This window comes from Jaculus jaculus, chromosome 15, assembly GCF_020740685.1.
Source record: "Jaculus jaculus isolate mJacJac1 chromosome 15, mJacJac1.mat.Y.cur, whole genome shotgun sequence".
Classification (NCBI taxonomy): Eukaryota; Metazoa; Chordata; class Mammalia; order Rodentia; family Dipodidae; genus Jaculus; species Jaculus jaculus.
In genome coordinates, this window is record NC_059116.1 from 36,173,810 (window position 1) to 36,188,925 (window position 15,116).

General features: G+C 52.2%; 1 protein-coding gene across 1 annotated transcript; it reads left to right on the forward strand.

The window, feature by feature from the left end:
* Positions 1 to 927: 927 nt before the first annotated feature.
* Fsd1 (fibronectin type III and SPRY domain containing 1) lies at positions 928 to 15,050 on the forward strand. Its single transcript, XM_004654957.2, has 13 exons — positions 928 to 1,060; positions 2,135 to 2,230; positions 2,382 to 2,513; positions 2,979 to 3,080; positions 6,607 to 6,629; positions 6,819 to 6,940; positions 7,503 to 7,712; positions 11,280 to 11,378; positions 12,344 to 12,503; positions 12,704 to 12,783; positions 14,245 to 14,496; positions 14,578 to 14,666; positions 14,755 to 15,050. The coding sequence occupies exons 1-13, from the start codon at positions 1,046 to 1,048 to the stop codon at positions 14,863 to 14,865; spliced, it is 1,491 nt and encodes a 496-aa protein (XP_004655014.1). The 5' UTR covers positions 928 to 1,045; the 3' UTR covers positions 14,866 to 15,050.
* The last annotated feature ends 66 nt before the right edge of the window (positions 15,051 to 15,116 follow it).

Consider the following 15,116-nt stretch of genomic DNA (forward strand, 5'->3'; position numbering starts at 1 on the left):
GGTGGGGATGAGGCGAGCGTTCAGCATTCAGACACACTCCCAGCCATCGGAATAGATTTTTGTTGGTGACACTGGGTCCAAACAGGTGTGAGTTTTCTGACCTCCGTTGCCTGGGGAAAAGTTTGGACTCCAGGGTCGCCCCCCCCAATCCTGAACTGCTTCACCCCAGGGTCAGCAGCACCCCATGAAGAGAGGCAGAGACCTCAGTGTGTGAAAACAAACCGCGGGTGACCTGCTTTCAGGCTCAGAGTGAGGAAAACCCCTGTGTTTCGCAGAAGCTTCTCTCAACCGCAGGCGCAGCTCCCCAGGGGCCACGCAGAGCCGCCCGGGGGTCCACTGTTCCCCTCTCCCCGCTGTTGCCGAAAAGCGATGGTGAGGATTCCGGGTATATTGAGCCCACTCCCGCCCCGCCCCACCGGGCTGATGGGACAGAAAGAGCTACACTTAAGCCCCCCCCCCATCCTGTGGACCTGGATTAGTAGGTTTCTAGAGGACATCGAGTCTGGGGCTTTGTGGGGTGGGTAGGAGTTCGTGCTGCGAGACTACCGAGAGGCCTGTGCAGTCTGAATGCCACTTTGTTGTAACTGCAGGGACATAGCGGGGGCGTGGTCAAGGGACGGATCTCTGGGCAGGGTAGTGTGGGTGCCTTGCACTCCAGTTTGAATAACAGTGGAAAAGGTGTGTGGGAAGGACGAGGCGGGAGACGGCGGCACCGAAGAACTAGGAATAGTCCCGAAGTCACAAGGCAGGGCCGGGAGTTGAACCTGGGTCTCCACACTCCAGCTCAAGACTCTCCAGCTGAGTGCCCCTTCCCAGCATCACCTGGCGCGCCCCAGCTCGGGACTACATTTCCCAGCATGCCCCGGTTACGCGCGCCTGCGCGGTGAGGCCAGTGATGGAGCGCTGACCGGGGGCGCGGCGGCAGCGACGGCGGCGAGGAGGTCTCGGCGGGCTATTGGCTCTCGGTAGCGGCCCAGGCGGCTCGAGGGCTTGAAGAGCGAGCGGGGGCCCCGAGGGCCGGGCCGGGGGGACCCGGGGCTGCAGCATGGAGGACCAGAGGGTAGGACCGGGGCGGGCGGGTGGGGTGCCCGGGAGGACCAGGTGATGCCGCAGCGCCCCTCCCCCGCCGCGCTGCGCCCGACCGCCGCGTGCATGCAGCCTGTGACCCCCCCCCATCTACCATGCACACCCCCAGAATCCAACACACAGCCTCACACCCAACGCAGAACCCCCTCATTCAATATGCAGCCCCTATGATGTACCATGCAGTCCCCCCAACACGGTGTCCTCTGCCTAAGACGCCCCCCCCATTTAACATGCACACCCCATAACTGAACACACAGTCCCCCATCACTTAACACAGCTTCCCAGTTCACGTGCAATCTCCTATCTTTTGGGCCAGGTGTTAGGCGTGTCTCCCACACCACTGAGATCCCAGGCCCAGCCTTGACCCCATCCCCCACGCTAGCCCCACCCCTCAGGGCACCCTTCATCTCTGCATTGCTGACCTTCCGTTCCCCCAAACGAGACCTGGGTGGGAGCCAGACCATCCCTCCCACAAGACTTTCCCACTCCTCCTTGCTTGGGCTCTGGAAGCGGCTCCTTTAAAAAGGAGTGTTCTCCTTCCCCAATGCCCAGGCAAACCTATGTTCTCCAGACAGATCTCTTCCAGAAATAGCACACCTAGCTTTTTTTTTCCACAGATAGGTCTTTTTCCCAGGCCACCCAGGTGGGCTGTGGGAGCTGCTTTGCTCAGGCTAGCCCCTCACTGCATTCACACTGGTGGTGGTGGTGTACATATATGGTCTCAGCACTCAGAGAGGCTGAAGCAAGAGGATTGCGGTGAGTTTCACGACTGCCTGGACCACCCAGTGAGACCCTGTCTCAACAAACAAAACAACATATAGGCTTGGAGCTCAGGCCATCTGCTTTAGGTCTGTCCCTGTCCTGAGAGGTTGGTTCAGAGCCTCAGTTTCTTCCTCTGTGCAACACCTTGGGTGTGGTGTGTGAGGCAGAGCCTGACTCTGGGCTTTTTGGTGGCCCTTATGTCTCCTTGGGTGCGGTGGTGGGCAGAACACGGAGCCAGGTGGCACTTTCTGGCCCTGTCAGTATGCCTCTTGCTTCTGTTTGATAGGAGGCTCTTCGTAAGATCATCACTACCCTAGCAGTGAAAAACGAAGAAATCCAGACGTTTATCTATTCCTTGAAGCAGATGCTGTTGAATGTGGAGGTGAGGGAAGGGGGCGGACGGAGGGAGAGCTGTGCACAGGGCTGGAACCATCCACCCTATGCTTGTAGTAGGAGGCTGAGCCCGGCCGACCCTTCTCCAGGGGCCTCAGTTTCCCCATCCTCACAGCCCATCCTGACTGTTTCCCACTCAGGCAAACTCCACCAAAGTGCAGGAGGACCTGGAAGCGGAGTTCCAGTCACTGACGTCTCTACTGGAAGAGCTGAAAGAGGGCATGCTCATGAAGATTAAGCAGGACCGTGCCAGCCGCACCTATGAGCTTCAGGTAGCTGGCCAGCCAGGCACCCTGTCACCCCTGCACGGGCAGAGCACCGCTGGCCCCAGCACCTGTCTCCAGAGTCTCTGTTCTCTCCTCCTCACCCTTCCACCCACTTGTTCCCCATTTCTTTTCCATCACTACCTCCCCTACCCCTACCCAGTGCTCCCCCCTGGCACCATCTGCCCTTCCCACCCAGGCTCCTGGCCCAATGGTAGCTATCCTACTCAAACCCTGGGCCTTGCCCCTGCTGTACACCATTTCCAGAAATCAGGGCAAGTTGCTGACACGCCAGCCCTGGGACTTGCATGTGGCCTGGGTACAGGAGCTTTGAAGGAAAGGATTCTGAGTGACTGTCCAGCTCAGGCCACCAGCCTCCTTCTCCCAGTTGGAGCTCCATGAGGCCAGTTTCCTGTGAGTGGTGGGGCTCTGGGAGGGGTTGAGTCATGTCCACTGGTGCCGCTCTGCCCACAGAACCAGCTAGCTGCCTGCACCCGGGCCCTGGAGAGCTCTGAGGAACTGCTGGAGACAGCCAATCAGACCCTGCAGGCTGCGGACAGTGAGGACTTTCCACAGGTGTGTCCCTCAGGTGGCACGTGTGGGGTCAGACCCACCGTGCCCACTTATACTTGCGCATTGGTTCGATAACAAGTAACTTTTATTGTAAATTTTAAAAAATTACTTACATGTATTTGCACACCCCTGCAAACTCATGCCAGTCTGGCTTTACATGGGAGGCTGAGAATTGAACTGAGGCTTGTAAGGTTTGCAAACAAGCATCTTTAACCACTGAGCTACCTCTCAAACTCCAGTTGTAGGTGTTTTTTTTTATTTATTATTTTTATTGACAACTTCCATAATTGTAGATAATAACCCATGGTAATTCCCTCCCTCTCCCCACTTTCCCCTTTGTAACTCCACTCTCCATCATACCCTTTCTCCTTCTCAGTGTCTCTTTTATTTTGAAGTCATCATCTTTTCCTCCTATTATGATAGTCTTGTGTAGGAAGTATCAGACACTGTGAGGTCATGGATATCCAGGCCATTTTGTGTCTGGAGGAGTGTGTTGTAAGGAGTCCTACCCTTCCTTTGGTTCTTACATTCTTTCTGCCACCTCTTCCCCAATGGGCCCTGAGCCTTGGAAGGTGTGATAGAGATATTGCAGTGCTGAGTACTTCTGTGTCACTTCTTCTCAGCACCATGGTGCCTTCTGAGTCATCCCAAGGTCACTGCCATCTGAAAAGAGACGCTTCTCTAATCAAAAGTGAGAGTAGCATTAATATATGGGTATGAACATTAAGAGAAGTCCTAGCTGGGCGTGGTGGCTCACGCCTTTAATCCCAGCATTTGGGAAGCAGAGGTAGGAGGATCGCTATGAATTTGAGGCCACCCTGAGACTACATAGTGAATTCCAGGTCAGCCTGGGCTAGAGTAAGACCATACCTTAAAATAAATAAATAAATAAATAAATAAATAAATAAATAAATAAATAAGAAAAGTTCTTCTCAGGCAGTTTGGTGGGCATAGTATATATGTTTTGTGGATGCTACAACCCTAGGGCTCATGACTTCCCTCATCATAGGTTTTCAGTATCAGGGATATATTCTCTCCCATGAAGCGGGCCTCCAGTCCAATTAGAGAGTGGATGGTTTCCCCCATACCAGACATGCCATATTGTACCCGTTGGCTCATTTGGCTTGGCTGGCCAAATTTAAGGCTTGCAGTGTCCACTGTTGAGTATCTCTACTGGTGATTTCTCTCTCCTCCATTGAACTGCATACAGCATAGCTTTTTCCAGGGTCTTACCATCTATTCCTGGTGGGGAACCAAGAGCCTTAGCAATGGCCTGTAATGTTTTGGGGGCATCAGTGACCTCCCTGGCCAACAACTCACTGGAAGGTATCCCATCCCTGGCACTGAAAATTTTCTAGTAACAATTTTCTAGTATGGCTTCTGGGTGTTCCATTGTCCAAAAAAGTAGGTTTCCGTATGACTTATTCATATCTTCTTAGTTTTGTTTTTTTTTCCAAGATAGGGTCTGGCTCTAGCCCAGGCTGTAGTCTCAGAGTGGCCTCGAACTCATGGTGACCCTCCTACCTCTGCTTCAAAAGTGCTGAGAGTAAAGGTGTGCACCACCATGCTGGCTCTTTAGATTTTGATTAGCTCTCCCTCCACCTTTCCTTTACTCAGTCTCTTCCCCTGACCTTACTTAGGCCTTTTCACCCTCATTAATCTGTTCTTCTACTTACATACATACAATACTGTCCTATTAAGTCCCCCTCCCTCCCTTTCTATTTCGGTAATATCTCCTTTCTAGCTTACTGGCATCTACAACTTAGGTTTTGTTTTGTTTTTTTTCTTGGTAGGGTTTCACTCTAGCTCAGGCTGACCTGGAATTCACTATGTAGTCTCAGGGTGGACTCGGACTGAAGGTGATCCTCCTACCTCTTCGGAGTGCTGGGATGATTAAAGGAGTATGCCACCACGCCCGGCTCCAGTTGTAGATTTTTATCTTAATTTTTTTGTTTTGTTTTTTGAGGTAGTATCTTGTCCTAGCCCAGGCTGACCTGAAATTCATTCTAGTCTCAGGCTGGCCTCAAACTCGCTTCCATCTTCCTACCTCTGCCTCCTGAGTGCTGGGATTAAAGGTGTGGGCCACTACGTCTGGCTTGTTTTGAATTTTTATTTTTTGAGGGGAGAACCTCATTTTACCCTAGGCCAACCTGAAGCTCATTCTGTAGCCCAAGCTGCCTTGAACTCACTACACCTGGCTAATGTTTTTAGTTCAACTTTAATGCCATACAGTGGTTAGTATGTCAGAAATGACATAGAACACATGGTCAGTTAGTCATTCATTATTTTTCTGGAATGTCTCTTAGCTGGGTTCTCCTGCCCTGTCTCCCCTCTCTCCTCTCTCTCTCTCCATATATGTGTGTGTGTGTGTGTGTATGTGTGTGTGTGTGTGTGTGTATAAAACTTTTTTATTTTAGAGAGAGAGAAACAGACAGAAAGATAGAAAGAGAGGAAAGATAGAATTGGCCCAGGGCCTCAGCTACTGCAATTGAACTCCAGACACTTGTGCCACCTAGTGGGCATGTGCGACCTTGAACTTGTCTCACCTTTTTTCTGCTAGCTTATGTGGGATCTGGAGAGAGCTAGAACATGGGTCCTTAGGCTTTGCAGGCAAGCACCTCAACTACTAAGCTGTCTCTCCAGCCCTAGGTTATCTATATTTTATATACTGGGCTGAGGCTTGGGATGGAGGGCTTAACTAATGTGCAGAAGGTTCTTGGTTTCGTCCCCAGTACTGCATGATCTAGGCATGGTGGCACATGTCTGTCAGCCTAGCACTTGGCAGGTGGGGGCAAGAGGATCAGGAGTTTGGGGACATCCTCAGCAGTGTAACAATTTCCAGGCCAGCTTGGGCTACATGAGATCCTGTCTTAAAAAAAAAAAAAAAAAAAAAAAAGAGCAGGCACGGTGGTGCACACATTTAATCCCAGTACTTATGAGGCTGAGGTAGGAGGATTGTTGTGAGTGTGAGGCCAGTCTGGAAATACATAGTGAACTCCAGGTCAGCCTGGGCTAGTGAGACCTTACCTTGAAAAACCAAAAATAGGGCTGGAGAGATAGCTCAGTGATTAAGGCACTTACCTGCAATGCCTAATGACCTTAGTTTGAGTCCCCAGTTCCCACATAAAGCCAGATGCACAAAGTGGTTCATGTGTTTGGAGTTCATTTGCAGTGGCTGGAGATCCTGGCATGCCCATCTCTATCTCTCATTTTTTAAAAAAAGCCAAAAAAATGTTTTAATTAATTTATTTGAAAGAGTGAGAGAGGGAAAGAGGCAGAGAGAGAGAAAGAGAGAGAGAGAGAGAGAGAGAGCACAGAGTGGGGGGGGGGGCTGGAATGCAGGTGGGGGTGTGTGTCCTTGTTGCTGACGTCAAAGATCAACCTAGAAGGAGGCCATGTCACATTCTCTGCCTCTGGCCTGGGGACCTTATCAAATGACAGCCCTGCCATGTTCCAGTCTTGCTGCCTGTGAGCAGCTTTCTGATTTGGTTGACTTAAGTCTTTGGTTTCTGTTCTGTCCCCTCTCTAGGCTGCCAAGCAAATCAAAGATGGGTAAGCTGCTGGGGTTGGGTCCCCACCCGTGTCCCACCAGTGGCATGAAGGTGGGGACATCCAGGTGAGGGTGCCCCCAGTCCCCAATCACTGGGTGGAAACACGGGGCAGAGGTCCTCTTCCTCAGGGTCCCAGCCAAGGGCCCCTGGAGCAGCCTCTGAGCAGACAGCTTCCAAACCTTCCCTGCAGTGTGACCATGGCCCCTGCCTTCCGGCTGTCACTGAAGGCCAAAGTCAGCGACAACATGAGCCACCTCATGGTGGACTTTGCTCAGGAGCGCCAGATGCTGCAGGCCCTCAAGTTCCTGCCTGGTAAGAGGTCATTGTGCCCACCTGGGGAAATGACCTGAGTCCTAGAGGCTCAAGGAAGAGTCTACAATGAGGTCCGGCTCCACACTGGGTGGGGCCACAAGCCTCCCCGCCCCCACATGTGGGTGGAGTCATGAGAAAGCCCACCCAGTGTGTGGGGCCTTGATTGAGATCTGCCCATACAGGTGAGGGGTCAGGGAGTACACCTGGTGAGGTGATGGAGCACCCTTGGGTGGGCCAAGCCAGATGGGATTGGCTGGTTAGTAGAAGCCTGAGAAAGTCCTGCTCCCAGTGGTGGAGGGGACCCCGTTTTGTAGGGAGTTGGTACTCTGAGAAAGCAAGACTGTTGGGTGGAGCCCCAAAATTTCACCTCCAGTTTGTAGAGAATTTTGGGAAAGTTCCAGCCCTACGTAATTGGATTCTGAGAATAGACCCTGAAAGATCTCTGCCCTGACCCCAGCTTACAGCCCCCTCCAAGAGGCTCCAACTTTGGCCCCCAAACTCACAGGGTCTTGTCCCCAGATAGCCCCACCCCTGAGCTGAGCCCTCCCTCCTGTCCGGGCAGTGCCCAGCGCCCCTGTCATCGACCTGGCTGAGTCCCTGGTAGCAGATAACTGTGTGACCCTGGTGTGGCGCATGCCAGATGAGGACAGCAAGATTGACCACTACGTGCTGGAGTACCGCAGGACCAACTTTGAAGGTCCACCCCGTCTCAAGGAGGACCAGCCCTGGATGGTCATTGAGGGAATCCGGCAGACAGAACACACCTTGACAGGTGAGCCAGCACAGCCGTGAAGGCGAGGCAACCCTTCCCTGTGAATGGGGGAGCACTTCCTTGCAGGTGAAGGGAGCACTATGGTTGGGAGCACTCTGAGGCTGTGGAGGAGCACAGCTGGTCACTTGAGGAGGTACCTGCAGGTGTGCCAAGCCTCGGGGGTGGGCTAGTCAGGACTGACCTGTAATAATGAGTGTGATATTTATTTCCTGAATAATAATAATTGTTATTATTATTATTATTTTCTTTTTTTGGCTTTTCGAGGTAGGGTCTTACTCTAGCTTAGGCTGACCTGGAATTCACCGTGTAGTCTCAGGGTGGCCTTGAACTCATGGTGATCTTCTTACCTCTGCCTCCCGAGTGCTGGGATTAAAGGCATAATATATTATTCTTACTGCACCTGACACTGTCCTCGTGGTGAGCAAAGCTGCAACCTTCTTGGCTCCCAGTGCTGACCACACATGGTCACCCACAAATATTCAGGAGTTCCCTGGCAATTACAAACATTCATAATGAATTTTCCCAGCTGCTGGAGACTCCTCACCTCAGAAAACCCCACAGAAGTATCTATATCTACCCTCCCCCAGTTCGCAGATGGAAACCAGACTGCTAGTTATCTGTAATTAGCACACAAGGCTAATATGTATGTGCTAATTGCAGGGGAATGGCCGCCAACCAATGAGTCCCAGCAGCCATCTCCTTGTATAGCAGTCAAAATAAACGCACCCCCTTCTGCGCTGTGCACCACCCTCACCTCCAGGCCCTCTTGCCACCTATTCTGTTTTATTATGACTTTTTCAAGTGGGGATAATTACATACACATTGAGCAGGAAAGCCAAAAACCTAGTAGAATGTTTATCTCCTCCCAGCTTGCGGCAATAAATAGAACTATCATTTGATGTCAAAACCAGAGAAAATAAGAGGGGGGAGAAACGGAGGGAGGTGCACACTTTTAATCCCAGCACTTGGGAGACAGAGGCAGGAGGATCGTGGTAGGTTCGAGGCCACCCTGAGACTACATACTGAATTCCAGGTCACCCTGGGCTAGAGAGAGACCCTACCTCAAAAAATCAAAAAGGGGGTGGGGAGGGAGGGAATTACCATGGGATATATTTTATAATCATGGAAAATGTTAATAAAACTTAAAAAAAAATCAAAAAGGAAAAATAAAGAAATAACAGAGAAAAAGCTGGGCCTAGAGCTTTGTGGGTAGGGCACATGCCTGGCAAGCATGAAGCCCGGGGTTTCATTCCCGGTGCCTCATAAACCAGGCATGGGGCCCAATGCCTGTCACCCCAGTCCTCGGGAGATTGAGTCAGGAACATCAGGAGTTCAAGGTGATTCTGTCCTGTGTGGCAAGTCTCAGCCCACACTGTGCTACATAAGACCCTGTCTCCCCCACAAAAAAGAAAGAAAGGGAGGGCGGGCACCAGGCGTAGTGGCACATGACTTTAATCCCAGCACTTGGGAGGGAGGCAGAGGTAGGAGGATCCTGTGAGTTTGAGGCCAGCCTGAGACTACATAGTGCACTCCAGGTCAGCATGGACTAGAGTGAGGCTCTACCTGAAAAAAAAAAAAAGAAAAAGAAAAGAAAAATAAAAAAATAACAGGACTGGGGGTTGTCCAGCAATGGGTTTCTTCCTGGTCCATACAGTGCCCTTGGCTCCTGTCCCTAGCACCACAAATGAATGGCAAGCCAGTTTACTACCAGAGTCCCATCATCGCTTCTGATCTGCCATCTTGAGTCATGTGCCTATCCCTGAACCTACCCCGGCAGCTGATTGGCAGCCCTGGGTTGTTGGCCAAGTTCACTGGGCCCCTATAAATATGAGAGGCAAGGATCTTTTCTCAGGGGGGAGAATGGTGGCATTGGCGAATAAATTGTGAGTTCATGGTTAACTTGTGCCATTGGTTTTGGAAAATCCAACACAGACAAAGAGAGAGAGATGGGGAGATGTCAAAGGAGATGGTTTAGTAATTAAAAGTGCTTGTTTGCAAAGCTTGACAACCAGTGTCCAATTCCCATGTAAAGCCAGAGACTCAAAGTGGTGCATGCATCTGGAATTTGTTTGCAGAGGCACGAAGCCCTGGAGCACCCATTCTCTTTCACACACACAAATAAATACATTTTTTTATTGTTGTTGTTTGTTTGTTTTTTGAGGTAGAGTCTTGCTGTAGCCCAGGCTGACCTGGAATTCACTCTGTAGCCTCAGGCTGGCCTCAAACTCATGGAGATCCTCCTACCTCTGTCTCCCAAGTGCTGGGATTAAAGGTGTGTACCACCACACCTGGCAAATAACTTTAAAATTTAATTTTATTTATTTGACAGAGAGAGAGAGAAACAGGCAGATAGAGAGAGATTGAATGGGCACGCCAGGGCCTTCAGCCACTGTAAATGAACTCCAAACACATGCACCACTTTGTGCATCTGGCTTATGTGTGTCCTGGAGAATCAAACCTGGATCCTTTGGCTTTGCAGGCAAGTGCCTTAACTGCTAAGCCATCTCCCCAGCCCTTCTTTTTTTTTTTTTTTTGAAGTAGGGTCTTACTCTAGCCCAGGTTGACAGGGAATTCACTATGTAGTCTCACAGTGACCTCAAACTTGTGGCGATCCTCCTACCACTGCCTCCCCAGTGCTGGGATTAAAGGCATGCTCCACCATGGCTGGCTCAAATAAATTTTTAAATGTTTGTTTTTGTTTATTAGAGAGAGAGAAAAAGAGAATGGGTGCACCAGGGCCTCTAGCCACTGCAAATGAACTCCAGACACCCTGCGCCACCTTGTGCATCTGGCTTTTGTGGGTCCTGGGGAATTGAACCTGGGTCCTTAGGCTTTGCAGGCAAGTGCCTTAATTGCTAAGCCATCTGTCCAACTTACACATATATATACATATATATATATATATGTGTGTGTATATATATATTTATATATATATATTTTTTTTTTTTGAGGTAGGGTCTCACTGTAGCTCAGGACGACCTGGAATTCACTATGGAATCTTAGGGAGGTGTCGAACACATGGCAATCCTCCTGAGTGCTGGGATTAAAGGCATGTGCCACCATGCCCAGCACATGTCTGGATTTTTTCAAAAGCCTACATATTACAAGTTTGGATCCTAGCACCCATGTACAGCCAGGCACAAAGTGGCACATGGTCTGTAATTCCCAGGGGCAAAACAAGAGAGACCGTGTCTCAGACTAAGCAGAAGTGAGCCAAGTTGTTGTCTGACTTCCACTCAGGTGCCATAGCAGCCCTCCCCCCACTTATAATTAACAATTTTTTTTTTTGTTTTTTTTGTTTTTTTGAGGTAGGGTCTCACTCTGGTCCAGGCTGACCTGGAATTAACTCTGTCATCTCAGGGAGGCCTTGAACTCATGGCAATCCTCCTACCTCTGCCTCCTGAGTGCTGGGATTAAAGGCGTGCGCCACCACGTCCGGCTACAATTAACAATTTTGAAACCTGACAAGTGGGCTGGGAACCATAATCACCATGGGGTCAAATGGAGGTTACCCTGTTGTTCTAAGTCCAGCGTACACAGCACTGATGTCCCTCTCTGGCCTCCTAGGTCTCAAGTTCGACATGAAGTATATGAACTTCCGCGTGAAGGCCTGTAACAAGGCAGTGGCTGGTGAATTCTCTGAACCAGTGACCCTCGAGACACCAGGTGATGACTGCATCCCACCTCTCTGCCCCTGACCGCACCCCTCCCTCCTGGAGCTGTGGGAACCTGTCTGACCTAGGACTGTTGTAATGAAAGTGCTGACCCTGGTTGCCAGGAAGCTCCTGTCTGAATCCACAGGGGCTCTCTGAACTTGAACATCTGGTCCCCTTCTGCCTGAGTCTTCTTTTTTTCTGAGGGTGACCTCATAATACCTAGATGGCTTTTATTTTTATTATTTAGAAACTTGTCATTGGCTGGGTATAGTGGCACATGCTTTTAACCTCAGCACTTGGGAGGCAATGGTAGATGGTTCGCCAGGAGTTTGAGGCCAGCCTGAGGCTACATAGTGAATTCCAGGTCAGCCTGAGCAAGAGTGAGACCCTACCTCGGAAAAAAAAGAAAAAGAAACTTATCATTGATTTATTTATTCTGTTTTTGGAGACAGGCTTTTGCTATGTAGCCCTGGCTGGAAGTCGCAATCCTCCTGCCTCAGCTTCCTGATCATTGGGATTACAGATGTGTGACACTGTCCCTATAGACACACACACACACATTTTCTCTCCCCACTCCCCTAACAAATAGATAAATACTCTCTGGAGATAGCATATGAAAGATTCAGCAGTTTCCCAGAGTGATATGTGCACATGCCCCATTAGGAAGTCCCTCTGCTGTCTAACCTGACTCCGTCATGCTGTAGCTGTGCTCTGTCTCTGGGACAGTGGAAGAGCAGGCAGAGAGACTGGCTGGAAAATACCTCTAAGCCTTGACCCTGACCTTCATTCCTCTGGCCCCAACCTTATTTTTCCTGTGTTTCTTGGAGTCTTCCTTTCTGTCTGTCTGCCTGTCTGTCTCTATGGCTCCATCCGTCCTCTGCCTGGGTCTGTCTTGGTCACTTCCTGCCTGTCTCTGCCTCTCTCTATGTCTCTGGTTTTTCCCATCTCTGTGATCCCTCGTCTGCCCGGCCCCAGCGTTCATGTTCCGCCTGGATGCGTCCACATCTCACCAGAACCTGCGGGTGGAGGACCTCTCCGTGGAGTGGGACGCCATGGGCGGGAAGGTGCAGGACATCAAGGCACGCGAGAAAGATGGCAAGGGCCGCACGGCGTCACCTGTCAACTCCCCAGCCAGGTAGCTTGCCCCTGTCTAGGTGGGCAGCGGGGGGGGGGGGGCGCGATGTAGGGCTGGAACATCTAGCTTCCTCATAGAAAGGCACTCACCTGGAGGGAGTATGTGGGTCCCTGGCATGTTCACAGTGGCTGGGGTGAACCAAGGGTACCAGGCCACATGGGTGACACCTGTGCTGAGTTCCCCTTCCCTGCTACCCACAGAGGAACGCCATCTCCTAAGAGGATGTCCTCGGGTCGTGGAGGACGTGATCGATTCACAGCTGAGTCCTACACAGTGCTGGGTAAGAATGCAAGAGAAAGGGGACAGTGGAGTTGGGGTCAGGGCCCTCGGCGTGGAGGCAGAAGGACATCACCTTTGGCCAGCCATCAATGTAACTTCTCCAGGAATGGTCCAGAAAAGATGTGTTGTTTTTGGTCGTGTGCTGGGTGCACACCTACCACCCTAACACTTAGGCAGCTGAGGCAGGAGGACTGCGAAGTTGAGACCAGCCCCCCCCCCACCCCCCGCCCCGCTGCCAAGTGAAGGAGGCCTGGCTGGACAGGAGCTGCAGACATTTCCTAGAGGGTGTAGCGGCTGTGATTTGGGGAGCAGCTGGCGGGGACATTGGCTGTGGAGTATTTAAGCTGGTGGAGGGGCTGATGTGGGAGATGGTGGAAGTGGCTGCAGAGCTGCTGAGAGGGGGGATTAGAGAAGAGGAAGCCTGTCAGGTGAGGGAGGAGCTGAGTGTCCAGCAAGAATCTGGCAGAAGTGGGGATGGGTCGCTGGGGTGGCAGAAATACCCCCTGGAGCCAGGAGTGGTAGCGTATGCCTTTGATCCCAGCACTGAGGAGGCAGAGATAGGAGGATTGCCATGACTTCGAGGCCACCCTAAGACTACATAGTGAATTCCAGGTCAGCCTGAGCTAGAGTGAGACTACCTCTGGCTGGTAGGGAGGGAATCCCCATACCCTCTGCAGGAAGTCAGCAAGCCTCTGGGTCTGTGTGGAGCCTCACGGGAGGAGTACAGCTCACAGAGGGAAACTGAGGCTGGGACATAGGTGGGGCCCACGGGGGGCTGAGGATGAGGAGAAGGTGTCCACTAGGAGTAGGGGTGTGCTGGGGCCTATGTGCAATGCAGAGACCAGCAGGAAGGCCTCATGGTATCCTGCTGGACCTGAAGGGATCCTAAGGGTCTCTAAGATGGGAGGAGCACCACCGAACAAGGGCATGGGGACAGCCCAGCCGCTGGAGGAGTGGAGGGGTCTGGACGTAGGTAGCACCTAGTAGATGTTTCCCAGGCTTGGAGGTATGTGAGAGAGCCCGTGAGGAGTTACTGAGGCTTGGAGAGTAGCTGGGCTTGTACCTACACAGAGCTGGTAAAGTTGGGAGTATCTGAGTCTTAGAAAGCAGCTAGGGGAAGGATCTTGGTCCTGGGGAGCACTTTGAGGTGTACCTTAGAGATCATCTGTCCAGGGAAGTACCTGGATGCCATCAGTACCGACCTTGTGAGTACTGTGAGATGTATCAGGGCTCTTGAGAGCACTGGGGGGTATCTGGGTCCATGGGAGTACCTTGGAGGAGTAGCTGGGTCCTGGGGAGTAGCCAGGAGAGTGTCTGGGTGGTTGGGGTACTTTGGAGGAGGGCCATGGTCTTGGAGAGCAGCTGGGGGAGGATCTGGGTCCTAGGAAGTAGCTGGGGGCAGTGTGTGGGGCTGCGGTGTGTCTGGGTCCCTAGGAGCACCCTCCCACTGTCTGGCCCCCAGGGGACACGTTGATTGATGGTGGCGAGCACTACTGGGAGGTGCGCTTTGAGCCAGACAGCAAGGCCTTCGGTGTGGGCGTGGCCTACCGCAGCCTGGGCCGCTTCGAGCAGCTGGGCAAGACAGCGGCGTCCTGGTGCCTACACGTGAACAACTGGCTTCAGGTCAGCTTCATGGCCAAGCACGCCAACAAGGTCAAGGTGCTGGACAATCCCGTGCCCGACTGCCTGGGTGTGCACTGTGACTTCCACCAAGGTGACCGTCATCTCTAGCCGCCTCTGCCCATCCCCTCCCTTGGGCCTCGCCCCACTGCTGACGCCTGTCCCTCCATCCCAGGCCTCCTGTCCTTCTACAACGCCCGCACGAGGCACCTGCTACACACCTTCAAGGCCAAGTTCACGCAGCCGCTGCTGCCCGCCTTCACCGTGAGCCCTGGGCACTGGTGGGGTGGCTGTGGGTCTCCCATGCTGTCTGTCGCCCCTGGCTGAGCCTCCCTGTCACTGCCCTCTCTAGGTGTGGTGTGGCAGCTTTCAGGTGACAGCTGGCCTCCAGGTCCCTAGCTCCGTTCGCTGTCTGCAGAAGCGGGGTAGCGCGACCAGCAGTTCCAACACCAGCCTTACCTAGGCCACGGGCCCCTCACCCAGTGGGGTGCTTTGGGGGTGTCTCCACTAGGCCCTGGCCAGTTTGGCTGGGAACCTCCTCGGACCTGCTGCTTGGAGCCTTAACTCTGGAAGGGAGGGTCCCTAACACAGGGAGCAGCCACGGAGTGGCCCCTCCCCACCTCACTTCCTAATAAAGGTCAAACACTGCCTCGTTGTGATGTTGCTTTTGGGGGAACTTAGATGACCCTGGAGCCTTGGTTTTCCTGGTTGTGA